We start from the raw sequence: 14,775 nt of genomic DNA, 5'->3' as shown, positions 1-14,775 counted from the left end.
AAGGTTAATTCATTAGATATATGGAAATTGAATGGAAAGAGAGTACATATGTTACCAGATGTTATCACAATCTTTATGTTTATATTTATAGTAAAAAAATAATGGAAATTGAATGGAAAGAGAGTACATATGTTACCGGATGGTATCACAATCTTTATGTTTATATTTATAATAATAAAATAATATTTTTTTAAGTAAGTTATTTCGGAAAATATATTCAACAAACTCCAATTCTTTTACCCATTAACATCTTAGAAAAGTTCACAAAGCCCTTATTACTTATAGTGTGTTTGGATGTCTAAAAAATGGAATTTGGAATTGGATTTGGATTTGGAATTGGATTTGGATTTTAAAATCCATGGAATTGAAATTCCATTTTGTGTTTGACAAAAAGTTAAAATATATTTTGGAATTTGATATTATAAATTTTGGATAAATGATATTTTATAAAAAATTATAAAAAAAACCTTAAAATATACAAGTAAAGTATATGAATTTATTATTAAAAATAATTTTATTGTTTTATAAACTCAAATCCCGTGAAATTCGACCAATTTTGTCAAGATTTCACATAACTAATTGAAATCCCATGAAATCCCACCAAATACCTATCTCGTTTTGAAATCCCAAGTTGCCAAACAGTGAAACTGTATTTCCAATTTCAAATTCCAATTTCAAATTCCACCAAATCCCGTCCAATTCCCGTGATCCAAACACAGTATTAGTTTTCGACTTTTCGGGAATATCTCAGCGAATGATGGGTAAAACTTGGATTTGACTTTATCATATTATAAATTTAAGAGATACCAAGGATTTGACTTTATCATATTATAAATTTAGGCTATGTTTGGTTGGAGTATTAACAATCCGTATATAAATTTATCCTATCTAATCCTACGTTCTTCTAATCATATTATTTATCCATCTATTAATTATAATTTTACATCAATTAAATCATAAATTATTTATCTTACATCAATCAAATCATTGAATTTAAATTACTATATTACCCCTTATAAATAATATTATTTATATTTTATTTATTGTTAAAAGAATAAAATAGTAATTTATATAAAATTTAATCAATGAAATCAAATCAACTATAATCTATCAATCAAATCAAATATTATATTCAATATCATTTCTTATTTATTTTTTATTGCGTTACATTACTTATCCATATATTATCAATCCAATCACCCGAACCAAACCGATTAAGAGATACGAAATATTTAACTATAAATCAATAATTTGAGTAAAAAGAATATTAGCGGCAAAATAAAAAACCCATCCTCGGCCCAATTCTTCCATAAATACAACTTCAGCACAAGCTTTGTTAGTCTTAACATCAATTAGGGTTCCCAAGCCAGGCACCGCCGCCATGGAAAACCCTTTTCTTCTCCGCGAATCGACTCTCCGAAGCCCGATTCCCTCCGATTTTGTATCCCCGGTTCAATATAGTCCAATTTACGAGGGGCTGGATTGATGCTAAAGGGAAGAGCTTAAACAGAAAGCTGTTTGTGGCTCTTGAAATAGGCGGCAGGTTTTCTGCTGTCGGCCCTCTGATTCTCAGCCCTCGACAGTAACAATGGCATCATAGTACGGGTTTTGTGCTTCAGATTGGCTTGGCTGATTTGCGGTGGAAGTGGATGTTTCGAGCCCATTTCTGGGCTGGAATTACACTTTCACCGGCGGCCACGCCCATTTGGTTTATCATCACAAACCCGCCTCCAAACGCCATAACATTTTCAGAACTCCGCTACGGTTTCATGGGTCGGGTAGGATCCGGAAAACTTTGGAGACGAGAGATACGGGTCTTCTTCCAGGCCCTTTTAAAATTGAAGTAAATGCCACTCAAAACAAATTAAAGCAAATGAAAAATAGTCTATATTTAATGGTTAAATTTGATAAAATGGGAATGATTTTTTTTTGGTAGGTTTTTTCATAAACTTAACACTGAATTACATAGAAATATTTTTTAAAAATTCTAATATTTCAAGAAAATTAGATGTGCAGTTTCGAGATGTTTTGATCCGTTCAGCAATTTTTGGAGTTAAAAAAATATTGAACAACGGCACAAGATTAAATATTTTTTTTAAATGAAAATAAGATCTTAATTTAAAATATCATATTCGAAATAAAATATGATACAAATAATTAACATATCGTGGTCTATAATATGGGTAAGTTTGTTTTAGATCCCCAAACTCAAACATAATTTTGTATTCAGTTCATGTCAGAAAAAAAAAATATATGTTTCAACAACTCCTTAATCAATGCAAAAATGTTTATGCATTTTTTGGGCCCACATGTTTTTTTACGAGTGAAAATCAGTACAAAACATGAAAATATGATACCAATATATGATATTTGAGTACTAACTGATTTAAATTTGATACAAAATACAAAATTTTGGGTACAAAATTTTGTACAACTTTATTTATTCAACACTTGCAACAGATGTTCAATATCATATATTAATACCATATTTTTAATATTTTGTGTATGAGCAAAGCTTATGATCGAGTGAAATTGGACTTTTTGTATGTTATTATGATCCGGTTGGGATTTGGAGTGGAGTGGAGTGGGTTGAGAAGATCATGCTTTGTGTCAGATCGGTTCGCTATTTTTTCCGTATTAATGACGAGGTGGTAGGCCCTGTTATCCTAGTAGAGGGTTGCGTCAGGGCGATCCTCTATCACCCAATATCTTTGTGTGATGTGCCCAAGGTCTCTTTGCGATTCTGTCTTCTTATGAGGTGAGGGGTCTTATTAATCATATTTTCTTTGCAGATGACAGTCTGGTCTTCTTTAGAGCGAATATGGAGGAAGGGGCCAGAATAAAAGAATGCTTACAACTCTACGAGAAAGTCAATTTGTGAAGAGATTGAAAATGAATGTTATGACATGCTTCAGAGTGACAAAGTCAATTTGTGAAGAGATTGAAAAAGAATGTGCCAACTTATGGAAGAAGGAAGGCGGAAAATTCACTGGTGATCTTGGGATTTTCTATGCAAACGACGATGTTTGGATTCCCAATTTACCTTCTACATTAGGGGGCCGCGAGGTGCTAGTCTCAGGAGCGAGTATGGTCGCCTCTCTAATCAGAGATGGCTGTTGGAACCGAGAGCTCATCTGTCATAGTTTCAACTCTTATGTAGCTGATGAAATTCTAAGGATCCTAATCCATGCAAGGAAGTCTAGGGATAGCATATTCTGGAGATTTGATAATAAAGGGCATTATTCAATGAGGGATGGATATCGAGTTCAAAGGGGGGTTTTTCAGTCCACCGAAAAATCAGTCGGAAAATACATTGTTCTTATGGGGATTATCCATCCCACCTAAGGTACATATATTCTGGTGGAAATTATCCCATGACATTATTCCCTCGAATCTCAATATGATTCGACATCATGTACCAACCAGTGGCACTTGCATATTATGTAACTTTGCTCATGATTCTACCTGTCACTCTCTATTCTTTTGTGCCGCGATAAAATACCTTTAGAAAGAACCGAGTTCTTTCATGTGATGAAGATAGCGAAGGGTGGCAGCACACTAGACTTTTGTGAATGGATGAGATTGAAGATGTCCACGGACGAATTCTAACTCTTTGTTATCCATACTTGGGCTATGTGGAAAGATAGGCAGACTTTCATACATGATTCTTGCAAGTCTGCGATCTCAGTGGATGTCGGATGGTGTGAGTCCTTTCTAGCCAATTTTCGCTTAGCATGTTGAGCATATCAGACCATTGAGTCGCACACGGGCAGCGGGTCCAACAAAAAATGGCAACTTCTAGATGTTAGTATGCTCAAACTAAATGTGGACGCTTGTGTTAACGACGATTGAATAGATACACTGTGGGAGGAGTGCTTTGAGGTTAACAAGGTCGACTGCTTATGACATTTGTTAAAAAAAATCTCTCTATCAGCTTCTTTATGAAAAGTATTTTTTTAATGTCCAAGTTGCAATAGATTCCTTACTAGCAGTGCAGACAATCACAACTACTAAGGAAAACCTTGGTTATGCATATTATTTCGCCTCAGAGATCAAAAACCTTTTGAAGCTTCCTGTTATTACCAATTTGATTCATGAGAATAGATTGGCTAATAATGTAGCACATAGAGTTGTTTATTTTGTTTTTTCCTCTCATTCCTCTTATGTTTGGGTGAATAGTGAGTTTTCCTCGTGGTTGATAGAACTTGTAATGAACAATGTTTCTTAATAAAATTACAAGTTTACCTAAAAAAAAAGACAAATGCGTAATTAATATCAATATTTGCATATATATTTAAGTACTAAAAAATCATATGTTAGTATCAAATTTGAAACAAATTATGTTGAAATATTATGTATTAATACTGTATTTTCAATGTTTGTACCGACTTTCATAAAAAAAAAACATGTGAGCCCAAAAGATGCAGAAACATTTTGCTATGGATTAGAGAGTTCAAACATTTTTTTCTGACAAAAATTGATTGCAAAATTATGTTTGAATTTAAAGATTTAAAGCAAATTTATTTTTATAGGGTTATAATATTAATATTTGTGTCTGAAAAAATATATATAATATAAGATCCAATAAATAAGTTGGAGTAAATTAGATCAAATCGAATATTCTTTCTTAGTTTTCAATTTTTCGTCTAATATAATTTCTTTTTTAAATATAAAATAATGTCCTTAATTTTATTTTATCAAGTCAAATTTTTTTTTGTTTCTTTAACAAAATCTTCTAATTGTTTAATTACAAAGTTTATGAAACAAAAATAAATTAAAAACATGTACTTGGAAAGAGGGAAATTTTCCTAATATTCATCGACACAATTTGATTTGCACGATTCAAACGGTTTTTAAAAAAAGTATTGCTACAAGTACAACCAAATTTATACACTAAATATTATGACACAAAAAATTCAATACAAAAATTTCATTCATCAAAATCTTACAATAAATTAAATTCAACATCTCATGATAAAATAGATATAATTATTATAAATATCGTTGTACATTATATTTGTTGTATTTTTAATATTATTCTATTAAAAATATCCGATCACCCCACGATGTGACTCTTGAATTTATTGTGGGCCCCCCGGTGGATAGTCTACAGAATGAATTGGTATATCCTTTCCTTCCGATTACCATAGGAGACTAGAACGGAGAGAGAGAGTACACATGCCTCTGAACTTAAGAAAAATAATAATAACTATAGTCGTCATCATCACAGCACCATTCCACTAGGTATCATCCATTGTCTTTTAACAATATAGATACAAGAATTACAAGTACAATTGCACAACAAATCATGAACTACACCCACAAACAGTTAGCGCGTTTCATAATCAGAAATCGAATGTTACGGATTTGTCAAATGATAAATCTGGAGACGTACTTACCAGCGAAGCTGACCAGATTGAGTTTGCTCCTCTGGTAAATGCAGATGAGAGAACGAAGCATGTTTTTTATGATTACATACTACTCACTGTTAAATCGGTCCTTAAGTTGATATTCAGAAGCAGAAATGTAAAGGTGGATCATTTCCTTTGCCTTTACACCTGCTCAGCCAAAAAATGCACAACGTGGAAGAAACAAAAAATCAAAATTTCTGTTGACATGAACCAAATGTTCCTTACTGAAATGAGAAAACGAAACAAAATAACAGTTCTGGATCCGCTCTTCCTTGTTTTACAAACCCAACTTTTTAAATAAAAACATTCTACATAATATGATTTGATGATCATATTACTGATAGTAATTGCCTTCCAGAGTCTACTACAAAATCAACATTGCAGATAGACATGCTCTTCGTGACACTTTAAACTACTATTGAATGATTCGATGCTGGATATTTTCATAGGGATGGGGGACTCTTAATCTCACATATGGCAGAGTTTATGCCACAGGCATCGGCAGATTCCCAGCACGTCAGCCAAAATGAAAAAAAAAGAAAGGGAAAAAAAGATTCCAATAAAATAATTGGGCCGAGTATATTCACTTTTTGAGGTGACATTGTTCCATTCAAAAGGTGAGGACAGATTTAATAAAGATATATAAGGCGCATCTGCGGAGTAGAGTCCAGGCAAAGGCACAAGGAAGGCACACCTCATTGAATCAGGTCGCACGTGGCGTAACAATGTTATGAAACGTAGATCTACTAAAAGAATATGTCAAATGAATACAATTGGAAGGCCATAAATTATTGAACAATCCAAATATGAATGACTAATACATTGAATTTCACCTCAACAATTCAGAAATTTTTCATTTAAAATGTGCTTAAAACCTCTACTTGTAAGGCTCACCAAAGCCCGTGCTTCACTGTCACGGCGCAACTTGGCAAAGGTTCACTAAAGGATACAGTGATCGCTTCCTAAGTGCAACGGTTGTGCCTCATTGAGGCTTAATCCTATAGACCTATACGTGCAATTCTTGTGTATTTTTAATATCTATGGGTAAGTAGTTTGTGGATCAATTGTCAATACAAAATTTCAGCTGCTTATGTCATCGATTTTTCTACTATAACCACATTAATCATCACACAATTCATAATATACCAACGCACACTCATAAGTCGTAAGTCTAAACCAAAAACACTTTCAAAAATGCCTAACCCAGCATATTTTTGAAAAATTTCTCAAAAAGCACTTTCAGAACTTTTGAGTTGAAAAAATAATGAAAGCCCATCCAGCACCACCCAAAGATCTAATTGGTTTGTGCATTCAAAATTTAGATATAACAAGAAGACTATGCTACATGATAGAGACACTTACCTCACAGTAGTCCACTGCTTCAACACCAATACACTTTGAAGCGCTAATGCTGGCACTTCTTAACAAGCAACGTGCACTGTAGCTTGAATTTCTACAACTGTTTTGCCTAGCTTTTACTGTATTCGTAACTTCCGATCCCTTAACATCCAGTGACTTTTTGGGGCTCACGAGGCATGGGTGTGAAATTTCACTAATAGGATGATTTTTGGACTCCACATACTGCTCAGATTCCTCATTTATGGATGCACAGACTCGTTCCCTGCATGTGAAAATAAAAAGAAAGTAAACTAATTATAGATACTGGACACACAATCAACAGTCAACACGATCCGAATTTACCAGAGAATCAACACCACATTACCTAGGTAGTGAAGCATAGCGCCTTCTAAGTGGGGGTCTAGGAGCTTTACCACGATGCTCCTCAAGGTGAACAAATTGTTGCTTAAATTGGTCCACACCGCTGAAAAGTTATAGAAGTTTATTACACAAGCGCACGTAACCAAAAAGGAAGACACGATATTAACTTTTCGAAAGAATATAGCCTAAAATCATAAGGTTGAAGGAAATAAATAAAGAATGAATGATTAAAACTCAAATTTTAACTTCAACACGAGACATCAAGTCAGTAAATATTCTTTCGATTGCCCGACCTTGGATACATAAAGTGAATCTGCTCCACGCCACGAAGGTACTCCTGGAGCATCTGGGGATGATACTCCAAGATCTGTTTTGCTTAATGGAGATACAATGTAAGTAACAGCTAAAGTAACGGCAGCATTATTCAAAAGATGATTTCTCGTACCTCTCTGTAGATTAACTCCCTCACATCGGCTTTTGTTAGCTTTCTCCTCTCAAAATCAAACTCAAATTTTGAAAAGGGCTGGGTTGATGGTTCATCCTCCAAATTTGCTAAACCATAAAAATATGGATCTGCCAATGCCTGTAGCGAGAAAAAATTGCTCATGTCAAAACAGAAACTCCAAATCGATTGTGAAGTAATCAATGTCAGAAGTTTTAAATTTGGGCCTACTGTGCGTGTGAGTGTGCGCGGGCGTGCGTGTTTTTTTTTTTAAATGTAGGTATCCCCAATGTATAGCTAATAGGTCCTTTTACCCTATTCCTCCCAATTAAAGGGAATTAAAGAATGACAGCCCAGTTGCCGTAAATCTTACTTCTTCAGCAGAAGGACGGTCTTTAGGATCAAATGCCACCAGACGCTCAAGTAAACGAAGAGCCAACGGATCAACATTTGGGAACTTCTGAGACAGAGATACAGGTGTTTTCTTCCTCATGCTACTCAAATATCTTCGTGCCTTTTCATTTCGAATCTGCAAGTAGCATGACAGTAAAATGGTTCAAGAATGACATTCTTCTGCCATCTACATAAACATTCAAGGTTGGGCTTTCAACTTAGCTGGGCTCCGAAATAATGGATAAGCTTTCAGCAATAATCATAAGATGTTTAGATATCCATTTTCATGCAATATGTAATTAAGTTATGTCTAATATTAAGTGAAATGAGTGAAACAAATAACAGTTCTGGAAAAAAGAGAGAAAATATTTGATCATATAGTAATATTATGTTTTGAATGAATGATTTGAAATATGTGATACAATCTGATTGGAAACTTTCATATATCATATATCATATATATATATATAGAAGTTTTCAGCTGCCCAACCATTCCTGTCCACCTCGTCCCGACCACTAAAACCCGGTACCGGGTTTTAGTTTTTTTTTTTTATTTTTCGCATCACTAGTCAGGGACGAGTTGGACATCATTGGTTGGGCAACTGAAAATTTCTATATATATATATATATATATATGGACTAAAATTTGGAATGCATAGATACCTACAACTACATATAAAGAATCTGTCCCTTGGACACCATCTTTTTTTCTACCCAAATTGCACTTATGTGGTATAGATATTACTTTTTTTTTCTTTTGTTTTTTTATATTTCGATATTTCAAATTAAAGTTTAATCCATCTGTGATTTTTACAAGTATGATATTACTCTTATTTGAATATAAATCAAATTAATTACAAAAATATTAAAAAAGCACGCAACGCGTGTATTAATAAATTTTGATATGAGTTAAGTGAAGGTGGAATCTCCAAACAAATAGGGCTTAAGTTCTCATCTTAAATCCGAAATCTCTAGGCAAGCAGTTGATAATCTAAGAGATTACTTTACACAGAATAGAGACAGACCCTTGATATGGTCTCTGCAGAAGGTGAACCAAGAAGATCAGTGATGATGTCCAATTCATGGACCACATTTTTCCCAGGAAATAATGGTTTTCCCGTGAGCATTTCCGCAAATATACATCCTATGCTCCAGATATCAATTGCAGGAGTATACTGCAAAAATTACCATCAGATAATCCGACATGTTTTGCCAAAAATTACACTCAATTTGCAACTAGAAAAAAGTTTCGAACATTCAACAAGACAGATTGAGCTAATCAGAAACTTCGACGGATTTAAGACTAAGTTGGTAATGAACCGATACTTTTCTCTGACAACCACATACATTCAACAACCATGAAAAATTCCACAGCTGTATTCTACATTTTCCTTCTACACCGGTACTTCAAAAGTGTACTGATGGTTAACTACCACTTCAAAGAACACGTCATTAAAAATTTAAGCAGAACCAAGTATCACCGCTACATAAAAGCTACGATGCTCTTAAAATAAAACACATATTTCAAAGTTTTGAGAGATTGCTACAATTTTTTAAAAATGAATGTGGCACTCTTTGGCATGCTAAAATTCATGCAAATAAGTTTAAATGAATCACAGAAGAAAAGGCAATTCAAGACACTGGTAACCAACATGATGGCTATTTGACCAAGATGCATACCAAACTTGTCATAGCAAGACCCCTGAAGTCTAATAAAACCTAAAACATTATAAAGAAATATATAGCGCACACACACATAAACCTTGGCAATGATTACTTACTTTGGAAAAAAAGGAACCACAAAGTTCAGGAGCACGATACCACCGAGTTGCCACGTAGTCCTTTAGAAAATGAAATGCATCAATAAGAAATTACAAAACATATAATCAACAAATTACTAAAACCAATAATAGCACATTGCCCACATATAATGAAATGATTTGAAAATTAAGATAAAGAGAGTGATTTCGCCATCACGTCTCTGCACAAACCACGTACAGTCCAAAAAACAGCAGATGGGGCATCGCCCAGTGATGCACGAGCTAGACCAAAATCACATATCTTCAACTTGCAGTCAGCATTGGCAAGGATGTTTTTGGGTTTTAAATCACGGTGAAACACATTAGCTGCAAATGGAAATTTTGGAAGTCAAATTAGATGCCTGTAAGTGTAAAGAAACCGTTAAAAACTTTTTAATTCGAGAAGCCCCCTACCGGAATGTATATATTTCAAAGCTCGAAGCAACTGATACAGAAAAAATTGATGATGCCCAGGAGTGAGATCATCATTTGTCTTTATTACATGATGAAGGTCTGTCTCCATCAACTCAAACACCACATATATATCCTTGAACTCTCTCGGGCACGGAGGCAACATAATATGCTTAATTTCTACAATATCTGGATGCTTGAGTAAGCGAAGGAGCTTGATCTCCCTAAGAATGCGAGTAGCTTCAGACACATGCTCAAAAATGCCATTGATCTTCTTTATAGCCACCTTCTCTCCAGTGTGAGTGTCAACTGCAGCAGCCACAACACCATAACTTCCCTTGCCAACAACCTCCTGAATTTCGTACTGATTTGCCTCACCATATTCAGTGAAGAACTCCTTGAAAGGCATGTTCTAAAATATAAGGAAGAACTGTCAGCATTCACTCTTAAAGATTTCTTTGAATTTAAAAGCGGAAAATACACACTGTTTCCAACACAAACTACAAAGAAAAACGTGTGAGCTTCTGTGCTGGAGCATACACTAAGCACCACGTTGATTGATTATTGTATGACCAGATGGACTACCATGAGCCTCAAATAGGGTCAAAGCCTCAAAGTTAAAAGCTGTGCCCAATCTACATCACTGAGGTAAGGCGTAAATCAGTGAGATGAACTTTAGTTAACATAGTTATTTTTCATGTAAAAAAGTTTTTTAACAAAGTATACTTGTGTTGGAGCTCATCAATTCAAGGGAATTGAATTGTTAGCAAAGAATGCTAAACTGAATATAGTTACAAAAGAATAAATTCAGAAACTTGTGTAAAATATTTAGTCCCCAGCATAAAGGGCCATACTAGAGACATTAAAAAGAAAGCCATTAAACCAATGGCAGTTATAAGGTTTTGCTATGAACAGTTCTTTTTTTTAATTTCCGAGCAGAACTATCTTATAATTATGGCAAGCAATAATTTTTAGCTACAAAAATATCTATGTGCTTGTACAAAAATATGCATTTCGACCCCATGAAACTACCATTTTACAAATGACCAAAATTGATTAGTAATTCGTAATTAAAAAGGTGTATCATTTCAAATAATTTCCCCATACAAATTGTGGACTTATCAGAGATTAATGCATCTTTTAAAAAGACAAGTAAACCCTGACTTCCATTGTCGCTTTTCGTAACAGATGGATGGAATCACACAATTCAATCTAAAGAAATCGTAATATTAAAAATCTAATAAATCAATAAGAAGCGTGAATCATGGCAAATAATCTAACAAGAAGATGATAACCAATAAAATCCATTTGAAGAATGAATCATCAATAAAGAGTTTAACAGCAAGATACTGACAAATAATAAAGGACGACGAAACAAAATTTATTTGATTAATCAACTAGCGTTGGATTTATAAAGGAAAAAGGGGGGAAAGGAGCAGACAAGCTTAATTTTCATTAATGCCAGAAAAATTCAATGAATTTATGCCAGAAAAACAAGAAACTGAGCCAACGTCATAAAAGTATACAGTCAATTGACCTATAAACTTCGAAAAATCCAGAACAAATAGAGCCTCCAAGAAAAGAACTGTTTATAACGAAAACAAACCCAATTATTCAACCAATTGAACGAATCAACATACTTACATGAGTCATTTAAACGAACTTCTCCAGATCTGAGGTAGCTTAGCTACGAGATATCCCACCGAAGCAACCCCGAAGAAGGGCAACTAAACTACAATGAAAACAGCAACTCCGCGAAATTGATATATCATATATCCTTGTTTCGAACGACCCTAGTTCACATACAGAAGAATTGACATTACGCACACCTTTTTAATGCATATGAAGGGCAAGATTGAACATGTACCAAAAAGTAATATTTATTAGCTCCAAGAAAATATAATTATACAATTCATCTCCGACCATAAAATATACTTTAAGCAAAAAATGTCAAAATCTTCTTTTTCAGTTTTTATTTTATGTGATCTGCCACAAACCATAGTTTACCTTTATTTTCTATTCTCAGCAAACCTGTGTTCATCTACTACAAAAAGAGATCTCGGTGTCTATACAGATCTACGTCCGCTTGTCGCAGTCGGTGGCCTCTAAATTATTTATTTACAAAGTCGAACAAAACCCACAAAAAGAAGAAAATATATATATAATTATAAATGGCGACTGGAAATGGTCCAAAAAGTATGGCCCCATAAAAATAATTTTGTGTGTATATTTCCACGATGATGCGTAACCAGTCGAAGTAAAAGACAAGGAAAAAGCAATAAATAGAGAGCAGTGATAGTATGTTGGAATGTGAGCCTTATCCATCGTTATCACAAATCGATACATTGCTCTCTCACACATCCGCGCGTGTGTGTGAGATTGTGTGAGGAAGAAATCGAGCTGACCTTTTCGTCGGTGGAGATTCTGATAAGCTTGAGCTGGGCTGTACCCACCTATGCGGCGGCGAAATCTTCGCCCCGTTTCTAATTTTGCCCTAATTCTACGATTTTCTGAGCTTTGACGCAACCAATGGTACCGTATGAGTTTTCGTTTGAACTGACGTGGAATTGAAACTGAAGATAAAGATTTACAACCAATTTTCGTTTGTCTTTTTTATTTTTATTTTTTTCCCCTTGAAAAAAATAAGGAATTTCGAGTTTCGAAGAATGTAAATTTATGGGTTTTAAAAGAGCAAAATATAATACCTAAAAAAAAAGAGAAAAATTTAAACATTATATCAATTTATTATTTTAGAGTCAAATTTAGTTTTGTACCTGTAGTTGATGTTTCCATGTATTTCTCTTCACGTGATTTTAATCATAAATTTCAGTGTTGATTAGTTACTGTTTTTTTTTATTATAATTTTAATTATTTTTCATGACGCTGATGTCGCATTCATACGAGTCGTATACGACGTTAACATGGAGCTGAGGTTGATAGAACTCATTTTACCAGCTCTATTTAACTTGTCTTTGAGTTATGAATTGGCCCGTCTCACTAACTCTTTTTTTTTTTTTTTGTGATGTGGGAACCCGCAGCCGCTATTTTTCGGTGCGCTTTGGGTAAACTCTCGAACTAACGCAATAGCCTGCAAACTACGCCAGTCACATGTCAAAATTATTTAAATAGTGGAAATTATTTAAATAGTCAAAATATTAAGATTTAAAAGACTTGAGATTAAAATCCGACCAATCATGATGAGATATTTTGTTTTTCAAAACTCAAAAGGTGATAAACTTATAAAAATATTATTATGCACATCTAAATCTATACAGATTTATGGTCAATAGATAAATGTAGATTTTTGTATAAATAAATCTTAATAATTATCATATGAACCACTTTATGAGATAAAAATATTTTATATTAAATAAATATTTCTAACACTGCCAAATACTAAATTTTTGTTTTTGACTGGTAAATCGTATCACTTTTATTAAAAGGAGGAGTTTGGGTATACAATATTAATCAATCAAAAAAGAAATTCTCCGTTCACCCAACAAAACAGCAGCACTATCAAACGAGGTTTCTCGATGCGTTGTCCAGATGCAAAGTAACAAATGCCCATCGGTGTTCCGAGGTACCCAGCAACACCAAAGTTTCACAGATCTTTTACTTAATTATATATTTTTTTAAAAATCACACTTTTTTAAAAAAAAAAAATTCTTTTAGACATTGACCATGATTTACAGATCATTTAATTATTTTTTAGCTTTACTCAAATAAGTTTGTTGCAACAAATTCTATTTGATGAAATAAGAGGTATTTTTTGTCCATCAATTAAATTATCAAAACAGTTTCTATTTGATGAAATAAGAGGTATATCGTATATCTGTCCATCAATTAAATTATCAAAATAGTTACTCTAAGATGTTTGTTTATTATTATATAATATAATAATATAGGTTATATATAGTATAGATGTACAATTTGAGAGAAAACTAAAACTCGTAGCAAGTAATTTGAATATAAATCAAAATCTCTTTATTTTTAATGCAATTTCATCGAAATTCCTACCATATTTACTGGAATATAATTAATGTGATTTCAATTTCAAAAGTAACGTACGCACATCTTATAAATTAAATAATTTAAATGTACTGTTTCCGAGTTTCAAATCTCATAAATTCATAGCAAGTGAGTGACTGCCAATTCTTGAAGTCACTGTCGAGTACATATGATTCCTATATTATTAAAGAGATGTTCTGGACCTCCATGGGCACACGCAACAATATTTGAATAAACAAACAATTATGGGGAAAACATGATAAAATTTCACTTGAATTTTAAATCTGTTACGAATTATGCAGCTCCAAATCGATTTACATCCAACAAATTTTGAGAAAACAAATGATAAAAATGCAAAATATTAAAACACAAAAATATCAAAATAAAAAAATAAAGGTTTTGGATTCTATTTAAATACATTGTAATCAACGTATAAAAAAAATTGTAATCGAAAATGAGAAAGTCAAGATTAGAAGTGGTCTTCAAAATTTCTCAAGAAATGGGTTTATGACAGAGAAACGTTGAGAGTTGTGGGAGAATACGTCGGAAGATAAATGGAATATCAAAGTTATATTTCTTAATTACAATATTA

The 14,775-nt window shown here is 33.3% G+C and overlaps 1 protein-coding gene across 7 annotated transcripts; it reads right to left on the bottom strand.

The window, feature by feature from the left end:
* Positions 1-5,185: 5,185 nt before the first annotated feature.
* LOC140892756 (mitogen-activated protein kinase 9-like) lies at positions 5,186-12,728 on the bottom strand. 7 transcript variants are annotated; one of them, XM_073301769.1, is made up of 12 exons: positions 12,183-12,438; positions 11,820-11,968; positions 10,179-10,587; positions 9,964-10,091; positions 9,747-9,806; positions 8,991-9,140; positions 7,946-8,101; positions 7,576-7,713; positions 7,424-7,497; positions 7,135-7,233; positions 6,774-7,032; positions 5,186-6,154 (listed from the first exon to the last, which is right to left on the bottom strand). In XM_073301769.1, the coding sequence occupies exons 2-12, from the start codon at positions 11,826-11,828 to the stop codon at positions 6,140-6,142; spliced, it is 1,497 nt and encodes a 498-aa protein (XP_073157870.1). In that variant the 5' UTR covers positions 11,829-11,968; positions 12,183-12,438; the 3' UTR covers positions 5,186-6,139. The 7 variants fall into 7 exon arrangements, with proteins under 7 accessions (XP_073157870.1, XP_073157885.1, XP_073157878.1 ...); XM_073301784.1 differs by having other exon boundaries at positions 5,186-6,157; positions 12,183-12,437; XM_073301777.1 differs by having other exon boundaries at positions 5,186-5,558; positions 12,183-12,434.
* Positions 12,729-14,775: the final 2,047 nt, after the last annotated feature.

This window comes from Henckelia pumila, chromosome 1 (assembly GCF_033568475.1).
Source record: "Henckelia pumila isolate YLH828 chromosome 1, ASM3356847v2, whole genome shotgun sequence".
NCBI classification, from domain to species: Eukaryota; Viridiplantae; Streptophyta; class Magnoliopsida; order Lamiales; family Gesneriaceae; genus Henckelia; species Henckelia pumila.
Note: the sequence above shows the minus strand (reverse complement) of the source record. Positions and strands in the feature narration are given on the sequence as shown.